This window comes from Heptranchias perlo, chromosome 4 (genome assembly GCF_035084215.1).
Source record: "Heptranchias perlo isolate sHepPer1 chromosome 4, sHepPer1.hap1, whole genome shotgun sequence".
NCBI lineage: Eukaryota > Metazoa > Chordata > Chondrichthyes > Hexanchiformes > Hexanchidae > Heptranchias > Heptranchias perlo.
The window spans coordinates 126,968,250-126,982,925 of NC_090328.1; the positions used below are offsets into that span (position 1 = coordinate 126,968,250).

A 14,676-nucleotide genomic window follows, 5' to 3' on the forward strand; every position below is an offset into this window, starting at 1 on the left:
ACAAAAAATGTTTACAATTATATTAGGAAAAAGAGGGCAGTCAAGAGCAACATGGGCCCCTTTAAAACTGATAATGGTAATATTGTAAATGAAAATAAGGAAATGGCGGACATGTTAAATAATTACTTTGTGTCAGGAAGAGGAGGATAACATGTCAGACACCCCAAGGAAACTAATTTTGAATCAAGGATGGGGACTCACCATAACTAATGTAAGCAAGTGTAGTAAGACTTCCTTACTCTTGTATTCCAACCCTCTTGCAATAAAGGCCAACATGCCATTTGCTTTCTTAATTGCCTGCATACTAACTTTTTGTGTTTCTTGTATGAGGACACCCAAATCTCTCTGAACACCAACATTTAATAGTTTCTCACCATTTAAAAATATTCTGTTTTTCTATTCTTCCTATCAAAGTGAATAACCTCACATTTCCCCACATTATACTCCATCTGCCACCTTCTTGCCCACTCACTTAATCTGTCTATATCCCTTTGCAGACACCTCACATCTTACTTTCCCACCTAGTTTTGTATCGTCAGCAAACTTGGATACATCACACTCGGTCCCTTCATCTAAGTGGCCTACTCCTGTTTCTATGTTCCTATGTTGCTATGACATTCCATTCATCACATCAGATATCCTTCCGGTTTCTCTGAGTAAGCTGGCCCAATTAATGGCAAATGACTTGTTTTTATGTTGCGAGAGAAACATTCCATGGAGATTTCATTCATTAATGTCAGGGATTCCGATATGTCAGGAATCTCTCTTGAAGAAATGCCAATAAACTCATTTTATCCTAAAGACATCTGGAAAATCTGTGGCAAATGACTGAATGAAACAGTATATTACAATTAATATAGATTGTAAATAGCTGATGCCCAAGCACCGATCCTTCCAGCACCCCACTAGTTACAGCCTGCCAACCTGAGAATGACCTGTTTATCCCTACTCTCTGTTTTCTGTCCTCTATCCATTTTAGTACATTACCTCCAACCCCATGAGCCCTTACCTTGTGTAACAATCTTTTATGTGGCACCTTATCGAATGCCTTTTGAAAATCCAAATATACTTCATCCACAGGCTCCCCTTTATCTACCCTGCTAGTTACATCCTCAAAAAACTCTAATAAATTTGTCAAACATGATTTCCCTTTCTTAAAACCATGTTGACTCTGCCTACTCATATTATCCACCTCCACACAAAGGTTATCTTTTTGATCTCTAATAGGCCCTACTCTTTCCTTAGTTATCCTCATGCTCTTTATGTATTTATAAAATATTTTTGGGTTTTCCTTAATTTTACTTGCCAGTATTTTTTCATGTCCATTGAATAGGCAAAACTGTGGCAAATGGATTTCAGTGTAGGCAAGTGTGAGGTCATCCACTTTGAACCTAAAAAGGATAGATCAGAGTACTTTCTAAATGGTGAAAAGCTCAAAACAGTGGAGGTCCAAAGAAACTTAGGGGTCCATGTACATAGATCATTAAAATGTCATGGAAAGGTAGAGAAAATAATCAAAAAAGCTAATAGAATGCTGGCCTTTATATCTAAAGGACTAGAATACAAGGGGGTAGAAGTTATGCCACAACTATATAAAGCCCTGGTTAGACCATATCGGGAGTATTGTGTTCAGTTCTGGGCATCGCATCTTAGGAAGGATATATTGGCCTTGGAGGGAGTGCAGCGTAGGTTTACTAGAATAATACCTGGACTCCAAGGGTTAAATTACGAGGAGAGATTACACAAACTAAGGTTGTATTCCTTGGAATTTAGAAGATTAAGAGTAGATTTGATCGAAGTTTTCAAGATCTTAAGGGGAACTGATAGGGTAGATAGAGAGAAACTATTTCCCCTGGTTGGGGAGTCTAGGACTAGGGGACATAGCCTAAAAATTAGAGCCAGGACTTTCAGGAGTGAAGTTAGGAAATACTTGTACACGCAAAGAGTGATAGAAGTTTGGAACTCTCTTCCACAAACTGGATGTTAGCTCAATTGTTAATTTTAAATCTGAAATTAATAGATTTTTGGTAACCAAAGGTATTAAGGGATATGGGGCTAAGGAGGGTATATGGAGTTAGGTCACAGATCAGCCATGATCTCATTGAATGACGGAACAGGCTCGAGGGGCTATATGACCTACTCCTGTTTCTATGTTCCTATGTTGCTATGACATTCCATTCATCACATCAGATATCCTTCCGGTTTCTCTGAGTAAGTTGGGCCAATTAGTGCTCAATTCATGGCAAATTACTTGTTTTTATGTTGCGAGAGAAACATTCCAATGGAGATTTCATTCATTAATGTCAGGGATTCCGATATGTCAGGAATCTCTCTTGAAGAAATGCCAATAAACTCATTTTATCCTAAAGACATCTGGAAGATCTGTGGCAAATGACTGAATTAAACAGTATAATACAATTATTTGTGACTAGGGAATTAAAGGCCATTTATCTATTTCAAGACATCCAGTCAACAATTAACTTGACTAAACAACATGAGCAAAAGCAGGGATCTTGGAAAGATCATTCTACGGCCCAGTGGATTTTAACTGCAGGGCCTCATTATCATATGATTGGCAGACTGCCCGCCCAGTTGTGTCAGTGATGGGCAGCTGCCCATGTGTAGGGCGGGATTTCCGGTGGGCCTGCGGACGGTGAATGCTGCACATTGATGAAGTGGACTCCTTTCCTGTTAACGAATGCTGCTAGCTGGTTTCCTGCTGCCTTGATGGCTACATGTGTGCAGTCTATGATTCCCCCTGCACATGAGGGAAGCCAGCCACTGCAGCAAATCCCAGAGCCCTTTCGTTTGGCTGGTGGTGTCCATTGGCAAGACTATGTCATCGTTGGCCCTGGCAAAGAGGGCATTGGTGACCTGCTGAATTAATTTATGAACAACAGACGGAGAGATGTGGGAAATGTCCCCTGTGGCACCCTGGAAAGAGCCTGAGGCCATCGAGTGAAGGGTGGTGGTCACTTTCACTGCATGGCCACCTGGCCCAGCAGGCAGTGGCCTTGTTGCAGGAGGTCACAGAGGTCTGCGACAGCCTGTCTGGAGAAGTGCAGCCCCCTCATACACTGCTCCTTAGACCGATCTAGGAAACTCAATCTGGACCTGTGCACCTCATGGGTTGGTAAGGCCTTCTTCGAGCAGTCCCCCTCTCCTGTTGCCTCCTAAGAGGCCCAGCTGCTGTTCCTCATGGCAGGGCAGCCTGCTCCTGTTGCTCCCCTTCATACAACCAAATCAAAGTAGAAAGATACCCGTTATAAGCTGTGTATTTATTGAGGATGAGTAAGCAGAATAAATGTAGGAAAAAGCAATGTCCAAGACAAACTCTCCTGTAGAAATCCAAAAAATGCAATAGCAAACGGACACTTATGACCTGAGTGCTTGTGGGTGAGTGCCCCTTTAAATACTGCTTCCAGTGGCCCTTTGGAAACCAATCCCACTAGGTTTTACTTAGCAGGTTCAGCACTGGGCAGGACTTCGGTTTTTATACGTTAAGATCACACCCGGAGTCCTAAGTACATCATAGGACACCAATTTTCATGTATTCACGAGGATCCCACCTGCTTCCAGCCGGCGCCTCAGTCACATAAAAAAAACCACGTTGTCAAGATGGCGGCAGGTGGGGATCAAGTGGGAACGGGGCGGTAAGACTCCCGGTGCAGTTTTAACTCCACCATAGCCCAGTACGCACTGGGCAGGAGGAGTTAAAATCGCCTCCATAGTCACTGGTGCAGAGATACAGCATTTCCAAGTTAGAACTGTTCTTGGTCTCACAGATGACAATCTCATTGTTCACTAACTTACAGTACAAATAGATTTTGACATGGATTTTTGTTTCTGGTTACTCCTCTCTGAAGTGCCTTGGGACATTTATCTACAATAAAGGTGCTGTATAAATGAAAATTGCTGTTGTTGGATAAACATTCTATTAAAAATCTACACACTTGAATCAAACTTTAATTTCATTCCACAATATTGTGTTATATAAATAGGGCGGATAAATTGGATTCATTGATGGTATAAAGTGATTTTACAAAGTAATGGGTCAGAACACCAATAGCATTTGCATTTTAATAAAAACAGTTGAAGCGACTTTCTGAGATCCAAACAATTTGCGGTAAGGATTCCATTTCCTTGTAACGCTTTTCAGTTGAGAGAGCTTGCAATTTGTCACAATTTGTATCTGGGATCATTGGGCCTTAACAAAGACAAAGAGGAAATATAATATGGGAATGCTGCTTCAGGAAACTATATTCAACCATAAATATCTATTATTTGCTGATTCCTTACCTTGCAAATATACATGAGGCTTCATTTTAGCACCCGCTATCGGGTGCGTTCCTGGCGGGGGGGCTTCGAATATCGGAGAATCACGGAGCGGGTCGGGAGCCCGGCTCCAACCCGCCCACTTCCGGGTTCCCCACAGACGCTCGGACGTGCGCGCGCAGCCCCCGCATGTGGGACTCCCGCAGGCAATTAAAGCCGGCGGGGTGCCACTTGAGACTATTTACTTAGGTATTTCAGGTCATTAACAGACCTGATTAAGGGAATATGTGAGGAGGGGTGGGACTCTTTCCCGTACTGGGGGAAACACTCCCAGTTGAAATGGACGTGTTGCAGCTGTCAGCCTGTGGCAGCAGCAAAGGTCCATTTGACAGGTGGGGGGGGAGGAGACCCTCACTCATTGCAGGAGGCCACTCTGTCACTTGGGACAAAGTTTGGCCTCCACCACCCTCCTCCTGACAATCAAATTCACCAACTTGCACACTTACCCCGGTGGCCAGAGACATGTACCTACCTTGCGGACCCCCTCAGATGTACATCTTCCGGATGGGGGCCGCCGTAGCTGCAGTCATGACCTCCTCAGAGGGCGAACAGCATCACCAGCCTCGCCGGCCACGCCGTCCACCTCTGCCACGTGGAGCTCCACAACACAGTGCTGTAACACATCCACCTGCACAGCAGGAGGGAGGGCAACCGCAGAGAGAGATGCGTCGCAGGGGGCACTACCCTCGCCACAGGGTCCACAGACCGAGGCTCAGCTTCCTGGACCTCTCTGAGCAGCAGTGCACACAGAGGCTCAGAGTCACGCAACATGTAGTCGTGGACATCTGCAGCCTCCTTCATGCCGAGCTGCTCCCGGCTGGCCCGAGCACCATCTTCTTACCTATCGCTGTCAAAGTCACCACTGCCCTCAACAACTTCTCCTCCGCATCCTTCCAGGGTGCCACCGGGGACATCGCCGATGTCTCTCAGTCGTCTGCACAAAAGAGCCCTGCAAATACACCTACACCCACTCTGCAGTGACACAATGGGTGGCATCAGGTGTGGGTCTTCATTGTGATCCTCAGGAAAGGGCATTATTGCACAAACCAGACAAGATTCGCAAAGATGTGGCAGTAGTGATGCCAATATAATATGTAATGTGAGTTGCTCAGAAATGAAATATAAGTAAAAACCATGACAAACCCTCAAACACCCTTGCGCATCCCCTTCATGCTCACGACACGTTTGCTTTACGCTTCCTACTGCACATATGTGATGCATGCCCTGTGGCTGCAGCACAGGTAGTGGCAGGTTGAGTGAGGCTGACTGAATGAGATGCATGAGAGGGTGAGTATGAGATAGAGCCATGAGATTTGTATGAGGATTGGGTTGAGTGGTAGTGGCGGGATGAGTACTGGCGAGGTGAGTAAGTGCAGGTAAGATGAGGATGAGGTTTGAGTGGGTATGAGGGGTGATGTGACAGAGTAGTGTTGGCAGTGCAGAAGGAGATGTGGGGTGGGGGTGGTGATGTGGCAGACGGAGTGTAGGGGAATGAGTAAGTGTACTCACTTTGGCTGACCTACTTAGGTCATTGCAGCGCCTCCTGCACTGTATGCAGGTGCGCGATATGTTGGTGGTGCAGGTGACCTCCTCTGCCACCTCGAGCCAGGCCTTCCTGGTGACAGAGGCAGGCCACTTCCTCCCGCCCGCCGGGGGGAAGATCTCTGTCCTCCCCCTCCTCCTCACCCCATCCAATGATACCTGGAGTGAGGCATCATTAAACTGGGAGCAGCCTTCCCCCTGGGCTGCTCCATGCTGTATTTTTTCCTATTTGTTGCAGCATCAGTCAGTGGAGGACTGCCCCTTTAAATAGAGCTCCTCCAGCTGACAGACCTTACTGTGCATGCGCAGCCCGCCCGACGCGCAGATCAGCAGTGGGGAACCTGGAAGACCAGGTAAGTGGATCCAATTAGGCTGAAATCGCGCACGGGGCAGACTGATTTCACCAGGCGCGTTACCCACACGCCCAATAGCCCCCCCCCCCCCGCCGCGAACCTGCCACCCTGGCAATATCGAGCCCATAGAGTCAAATGAAATATTTAATTGAAGCATGTAAATAAAACACTGGTTGGTTTATACATATCAAAGTGCATTAACTGATTGCCCTAAGCCCCAGGATACTGAGTTGTGAATTAGCATTCTAGTACTCCAAAGTGGTACCTATTGCCTGCCAACATCCATTAAATTTACATTGTAGCTTAGAAGATACTGTTGATGATACAGCCAGGGGGGTGGGGAGGTACAGAGTTGTTCTGGATGGATGAATTAAGATGGGCCGAATGGCCTCCATCATCTGTAAGTATCTTGAGACCTTCTGATCTTAGTGGACAAACATTTAGTGAGCTTGTATGACCTTCCTCCTTCCATTATTTTAACACAGGCATTAACTCGTTTATTTTAAATGGTTTAATGCCTCCGTAAAATTAGTGAGCCTATCCACTGCAGCAAAAAAGATGTGCTACATCATTTCCCCTTCTGCACCAGATCTGTCAGTCCATTTCTCCAGCTCCTCACACTTGTGATTGGGAAACACTGAGATGTGAAGCTGCCAGCACAGCACCGTGAGGTGAACACCGTTAATAATGGCGTCCTCTGCCTGCTCACAATAACTGAGCTGCAGCACATTCCCGGCATCGTGTCATGTAAACAAAAAAAAATCCACCCTCTGTGTGAGTCGGATCTGTCCTGTGGTGTTTGATTATGTGTATGGTTTCAGGCTTTGAACGTCAAGATTCCCTCATCAATGAAACTTTGTGAACTGTGCTATCTCAGCAGTTTTAAACTTCCTGAGACACAGTTGTAGTTAGCCCTGCACAGATCTGAGCACAGTTCCATCATTTCCAGTTCGATGAATGTAACAGTCCATGTATTACAGAATCTCTTTGTGATGACCTTAATTGGGAATTTATCACATGTCTGGTAACATTCTTCATTACTAATTACACTGTCATGGGTTAAACGGACTCTATGGAAACGCAACATAATTCACTATATTTTTGCCATTTCAATGCATGAATAATATATTAGAATGCAGCTCCTTGGAACTGCTTTATAAATCTGAAGAATTTCATTTTCATTTCCTTTTTTCCTTCATTATCACAATGAGGACGGGGGACTCAATGGAATATTTGCAAACCCATTGAATACAGTGGGATTTTACTGGGACAGCATTGCAAGTGCAGAAGATGCCATAGGGGAAATAGCGAGGAAAAATGACATACAATTCCATATAAACACCTTGGAGAGTATTATAATTTAATTGAGACTGCACATTTGAAATGCAGTTTGACCTGTTTTTGATTAAAACAAATTAATATGCTCCAAAATATTTGCACATTAAATATTGAATTGTTCAGTGGGCTGTGGAGTCTCCAGGGATTCCAATACTTTGGAATATCGTTTCTCAAATGTCCGTTAATATATACCAGCCACTTTATTTCCTATTAATAAACCCTACATTATTTTTCAATAAACTTGCAGTATTTCCTTATTAAGCAAACAAGATGATGAGATCTCAGTGATTTCAACAGAATGATTGATTCTTCAGGGTGATTGTCATAATTTATCAATAAGACGGTTTGTGCTGAACACTGATATTCACTTTGACTGCTGTAATCAAAGTGACAGCTCCAAAGGTGAATAAAGCCATGTAGTATATTAAGAAAGATACTCAGGAAGTGGTTCAATGCTATAATCTCATCTCAGATGACAGATAAAACCTACTCAAGCTTTACTCCTGCTGTTTCTGAACTCATTGATCGCTCCCAAACATCCATTGTTCTTTATGTCTAATCTAGGCTGTGTGATTCTAATATAACGAAGGCTGTACTTGAAGCACAGACCACAACTGAGGAGGAGCTAGTACAAATGCAATTATAGATGGCACAAGCTACTGTAGGGTCAGCTCAAGGGCTTGTTCAGTTACTGAGCTCAGGGATTTGGACATCATCCTATGCTCGCTGACCTACATTGGCTCCCCATCCAGCAACGCCTCAGATTTAAAATGACCAAATCTGGGAGCTAACTGTAGCTGTCAGCTTACTTATCTCAAGGGTGCAGACTCAACTGTGCTGCTAACTGCCCCTTTATTTAAGTCCAGCAGCTGTGTGACTCTTAGCACACTTGCCAATTAAACAATTGTGCTGAAGAAAAGTTACAAAACAAATAACCTTGAGTGGTAAAATCAGTGGACCAATAAAGACCTTTGATCTAATTGAAGGAATGTTACCACCTAAAATAATCACAGTTAACGCTGGAAACACTCAGCAGGTCAGGCAGCATCTGTGGAGGGAGAAACAGAGGCCCAGATTTTGTTGGAGCAGGGTGTCTCGCAACGTGCCCTGTTAGTTAGACCTGTTCGTGCATGTTTAGGTTTTAAAGATGTTTTGCCCACAATGTTGCTGGAAGTGTGAACTGGTAACAGCACAGCGAGGGCAACGGGAGCATCTGGGACCTTGGTGAACAACGTGACAAACGGTGTATCTCCTTAACCGGTGAGATTAAAGGATTGAGAAATAAACAGAGGAAGGACTTAGAAGAAGGGTGAATTAGAGTGGGTGAATTCGAGGTCAAATCAGGTACAGAAAGAGAAATTGGATCGAAAGAGAGAGAGAAGCAAAAGAGACAGAAAGGAAAAATAAGAAAAGAAAAACTTACAATTTGACATTTTTAAAATCTCCAACAACAATTCACAACCTGAAGGAATGAGACTTCACACTTTTAGTTGTTCACTTTCTGGGTAAGAGAGGTTGATTGGTGGTCATTAGCAATTATCACGTCGTTAAAAAGGTACGTATGCTGTTAATTACCAGAGTTAACTTTCCACGGCGAGTTTAATGTGCAAATGCAGCAACTTCATGAAACTCGCGCGGAGGTCAAGGGCGTGATGCCGTTTTCGTGAAGCTAACGGAGTGACGCAGATCAGCCAGCAACTTGTGGCGATTCGCAATTCACAGGGTATCTCTTCCTTGCCACAAGTTGCTGGCCGATTTGCACATTAATAATGGTGTGCGTCGTTCAGACACCGTTATTTTTTTCAGCAAAATCTGGGTCATAGACATGATGCTTGAGCCCTCAATAAACACGTGCAACTGGTTTACAATTCCACAGCACACGATTATTGATCTTTTTCCTCTTTTGTTTTTCCTTCTTCTCTGTTTTATTCTCTTTTTTCTCTAATTCTCGATGTTTCAAGTCGATGACCTTTCATCAGAACTCTATCACATGAATGCGTTCCTTTCAGCCATTTAAGACCAAGATGAGGCCATTTGAGTCGGCCATCTAGAATGAGGAAACATTTCTCCACTCAGAGGGTTGTGAATCTTTGGAATTCTCTACCCCAGAGGGCTGTGGATACTCAGTCATTGAGTATATACAAGACCGACATCGATGGATATTTGGACACTAAGGGAATCAAGGGATAGGGGGGAAACTGGAGTTGAGGTACAAGATCAGCCATGATCTTATTGAATGGCAGAGCAAGCTTGAGGGGCCACATGGCCTACTCCTGCTCCTATTTCTTATGTATGTTTCTTATGTTTCTTTCACAGGGGTGGCCTTGTGGCATTGAATTCAATGGTAATAAAAATGGAGAGATGTAAAATGGGCTGCCGATTCGCTGTCACCCATTTTACACTATCGCAAAAAGTCTAAGAAAGATAAAGAGTCAAAAAGACCTTTTAAAAGGAGTGCCTCTTGAGAAAAGGAATTATATTCCTATGTATCGCTTGGTTAAGTTCAGTTGGTATTATGTAAATTTGCAATGTAATAAACTGGTGATGCCAATTAATGTAAGTAAACCGATTGACATAAAAGATCCCATGGCACTAATTTGCAGGGGAATTCTCCTTGGTGTCCTAGCCAATATTTATCCCTCAACCAACTTCGCTAAAACAGATAACCTGATCATTATCACATTGCTGTTTGTGGGAGCTTGCTGTGCACAAATTGGCTGCCGCGTTTCCTACATTACAACAGTGACTACACTTCAAAAAGTACGTTAATGGCTGTAAAGCGCTTTGGGATGTCCTGCAGTCATGATAGGCGCTGTACAAGTTCTTTCTTTTTAAACATTCTTCTCATGACTTCCTGACAGGTGCGAGTGGTATTGTTGAACTGGTGTGCTTGGTTTCTCCGAATGAAGAAGCCCGGTGAAGGAAAGGATGGCATGCCCTACAGGTACAATCAGCAACAGCAACAGAGCGTCAGCAGCATGGAGATGAGCGGACTTCCCGGGCACCGGTCCAGCAATGGCAACATGATCTACTTAGGCTACCACACCGTGGAGAACCCCTGCTGCCCTCCCAGCAGCGACGCGGGCCTGATGTGCGGCCGGATCACTTGCTCGCCCACCAAGGACAACGGCATCGCTCAGAGCAGACCTCTGGTTTGCAGCCCTCCCGAGGTGATGAACATCCTGGAGGAGCTTCAGTTCATCACCAGGCGCTTCAAGGATCAGGACGAGGGCGAAGCCATCTGCAGCGAGTGGAAGTTTGCTGCCGCCGTGGTTGACAGACTGTGCCTCATGGCATTTACAGTTTTTTCTATAGTTTGTACATTTGCCATTTTAATGTCAGCCCCTAATTTCATAGAAGCGGTTTCGAAAGATTTTGCATGAGGCATGATTTAAATCAGTAAGATGTATTTCTCAGCAAACCTTCAGAGGTCAGCTAACACAAAATTTTGAAAAATGCTGAGCTGGATGCACCATTACTGAACAAAGGATGTTAAGGGAAGTCATTCCACAGAAAGCCCAACACACAGTCCCTTCATTCTTCTCACCGTGTCTTTTTAATGTAATGGCCATTCATTTTACACTTGCATTTAAAGCAGGCACATTTGTTGTGAAAACAATTGCTTGCCTATTGGCACATTTTAACGATTTTCAAACATACTTGTGTTTCCAGAAAAGATTTTGGTGACATGGCCTAATAATGTTACCATTCTGTAATCACTTGCTAATTTGCAACTGCCAGGACTCGTCTACTCCCCACTGTAATTATAATGACAACAAGAACCTGACCAATGCAATTTGGAGATGAAATTCTTCCATTACCGAAAAACAGGGGATGTCTATTTTTCTCTATAACCATTAAAAAAATCAAATAAATAAAAACTGCATGTTTCAAAACAATTTCATCAGTGGATAGCTAATTACAGAGAAAGACAAACATGCTCCTTTTTTGGTTAAAGAAGGAACTTCTGGACTGAAACATTTGAGAATAGGAAAAGAGAAAGAAAAAATACACAGTGATACTGGGAAATGGCTAAATTCCATATTGAAAATATTCGTGAGAGTAATTATATTCCCAATATAGTCCCTTTCTCCCAAGGTATCTTTCCTTAGTCAATATTTGATCCTTCAAGGAGGGAATATAGTCGTCTTGATGGAATATGTAATATTGTCTTTAAATATATTAATATATAAAAGGCTGTTTGGCAGAGGTGAGTGACTGACGGTGACTGAGAAGGACCTGCAATTTGTACGTGCTGCAGATACAATTGAGCTATTGGGGAGTTTAATGCGACTGATAAGAGCATTTGGGACTGACCGTGGCTGGTGAGATGTAGTACTTTGGATATGGCCGATCTAAAACAATCAATAGGGAGAGAAACAGTCCATCAAACCCAGAGAATGAACTAAATTACATGAAATGTTATGGGAGTCTTACCAAATTGATGATTGAAAGTGGAGTACAACTCATACATCAATCCAATATATGTAGATATATATATTCTAGGGTGAGACATTAAACTGAGGTCTGCCCCATCTGCCCTGTCAGGTAGACGTAAAAGATCCCATCTCATTATTCGAAAAAGAGCAGGGGAGTTCTCCCCAGTGCTCTGGCCAATATTTATCCCTCAACCAACATCATTAAAACCGATTACCTAATCATTATCTCATTGCTGTTTGTGGGACCTTGCTATGTGCATGTTGGCTGCTGCGTTTCCTCCATTACAACAATGAGTACATTTTAGAAATACTTAATTGGCTGTAAAGTGCTTTAAGACACCCTGAGGTTGTGAATGGTGTTATATAAATGCATGTTCTTTCTTTCTCTACAGTAACTATCATATAATTTGAACAAATATGTGCATCTGAATTCAGCACTTTCCTATTTTCCCATTACAATTTCTGCAAAAAGTCCTTAAAAGAATAATTACTTAAACCAGAGGGTGCAAACTCCTTAAAAAAAGGAATAACGTATCTTTGAATGATGAATGAGCATCAGATGGGATGGAGAAGAGCTGTAAGGGGCTAAAAAGACACATTCATATTACTTACATTTTCAAACTGTTTTTTCTATTTCTAGCAGCTAGAAAGTAATTGGCCTTCAGCTAGTTACAGAGTGAACTGATCCAGTCCTGATTAGTAGCTAGTTTGTGCTATAGTGACCAATGTGGTGTAGTTCTCGAACCATATATCCTTCTGTGAAAATCTAAAGTAAGATTTTGAAGCGTTCATTAAAGATGGCAGTAAATGAAGTGCACATTGTTAGCACACAGGTAATTGTCATGTATAGGGGCAACTGACCACTTTAAAGGTTGGTTAATACTTCATATTCATGCTTCTGATCAAATAAACCTGTTGTCACTGTAGTAATTCATCTGGTCTGGTGTGACACCTGTCAAAATCCATAGTGTTACAAAGTGTGAGAGTAGGTTTCTCTTGTAATGTGCATTTTATTTCATCATTTGTTTGAATGAAAAAATACACTGAGAAAGTCCTTGGTGTCCATTCATTTGATGAATAGTGTTGCATTATAGCCAAGATCTGTCTTTAGCCACAAGCATTGCACTGCTGACACTCAGCAGCTGCTGGAATTGTGTTGTCATCTACACTTCATTACATTTAGTTGTGTTTTCTTTCACTCTCACTCTCATGTCGAGCTGAAGACCTGGTGCCACTCTGACCCTCTGTGCGATTTCACTACATTGAATGCTAATCTTATGTACTGTGTTGATCAACTCCTAACAAACTGCTAAACCTTTGGTGGTGTTTAGATTTCTGGTAATTGTGCTGGAAGTTTCATGTATTTGCCGACTTCTTTCTGTCCACTTCTTCCAGTTAATGTGACTGTGTATAGGTGTCATATAAAAGTTTTACTTAATTATCTAGCAGACTATAAGCTTGTGCATTGTTAAAGCTAATTGGTCCCTTTGTTTCTATCTAACTCACTTGGCTCTAAAGGTGTTTGTTCATGCAATGTGCTGGTATAATAATAAACCACTTCATTTAAGAAATAGTCTCAGGTAGATTTAAAAAAAACGATTGGCTGCTTTACATAGTGACTGGCAAGTAATATGTACCATTTAATGAGTGCCTCATCTAGTAAGCAGGATTTAAAAGTACTGTGAGTTTCATTTGTATTTGGTATATCATTATTTCAATGTTCAATTAAAGTTAACAAGTGACACCTATTGCTGCTTAATGTTTTGTGTAAATGAAAATCAAGTAAAAGGATTCATTTTGAATGGTTTTAACTTTTACTTGGTTTTGGTGAGGATCTGTCGGTAAAAGTTAAGACGCGTGTCAGATCCACTGAACATCTCACTACACTTGAATACCACGGGCTGCAGGAATCCTTCCCATGATAAATGGTTTGATTAGCACATACAGTGGCCTACAGCTTTTCATTCCATTTTTATAGGGTAGTGATGTTTTTTTAACCTAAGGAAGCATGCAATGCTAAAAGATGATTTACCCTATCAAGACTACTCCCTCACGGACAATTTCTTAATCCTGGGCTCTGCGCAACTCACTCAGTTTCCTGAAGGAGTCAAAATAGCCCCGGTAAACATTTACCAGGAGACTAAAAATGGGAACATTTTCCAAAGATGGGAACAACGGTGCATCGGGAGAATAAGGTAAATCATTTTTCATACACATTTTGGCAGTTGGGAACTAAAAACAGCAATAAATTGCTCAAATTGCCCTGTTTCTGATCTATAAATGTAATTGTGCAAAACCCTAGGATATTAATCCAAATTTAATTCTCACCATCTATCTTTGACCAGTTGCGCTCAAAGCATGACATGACATATGTGTGGTCCCAGTGTATTTGAATATCTCTGCCTATATTTGTCCTTTAACCTTTCCTTTGAACATGTTCCTAACTACAAAGCATAAACTGCTTTTGATGACAGTCCACTTCCCATGTCTACTGTTCCTCATCCTCATCTGCAATTAAAGTCGAATAATCTGCATACGTCTATGCTATTATTCCTCTCAGCATTTATAATGAAACCTCTCAGTCTTTGCTCTGATTAAAAACAGGAAGTCTCAAGTTGTCAGTTTGGCTCACTTGGGTTGCAAGCTTGCTTCAAAGCCAGAAAATTGTA

At 42.5% G+C, this 14,676-nt stretch overlaps 1 protein-coding gene across 1 annotated transcript in view; it reads left to right on the forward strand.

Annotated features, from left to right (window-relative positions):
- Positions 1-10,951, forward strand: part of LOC137320601 (neuronal acetylcholine receptor subunit alpha-7-like) — a 90,580-nt gene extending 79,629 nt beyond the window's left edge. The window contains exon 5 of the mRNA XM_067982285.1: positions 10,430-10,951. Coding sequence (XP_067838386.1) covers positions 10,430-10,951 — 522 coding nt within the window. The remainder of the gene's footprint in view (positions 1-10,429) is intronic.
- Positions 10,952-14,676: the final 3,725 nt, after the last annotated feature.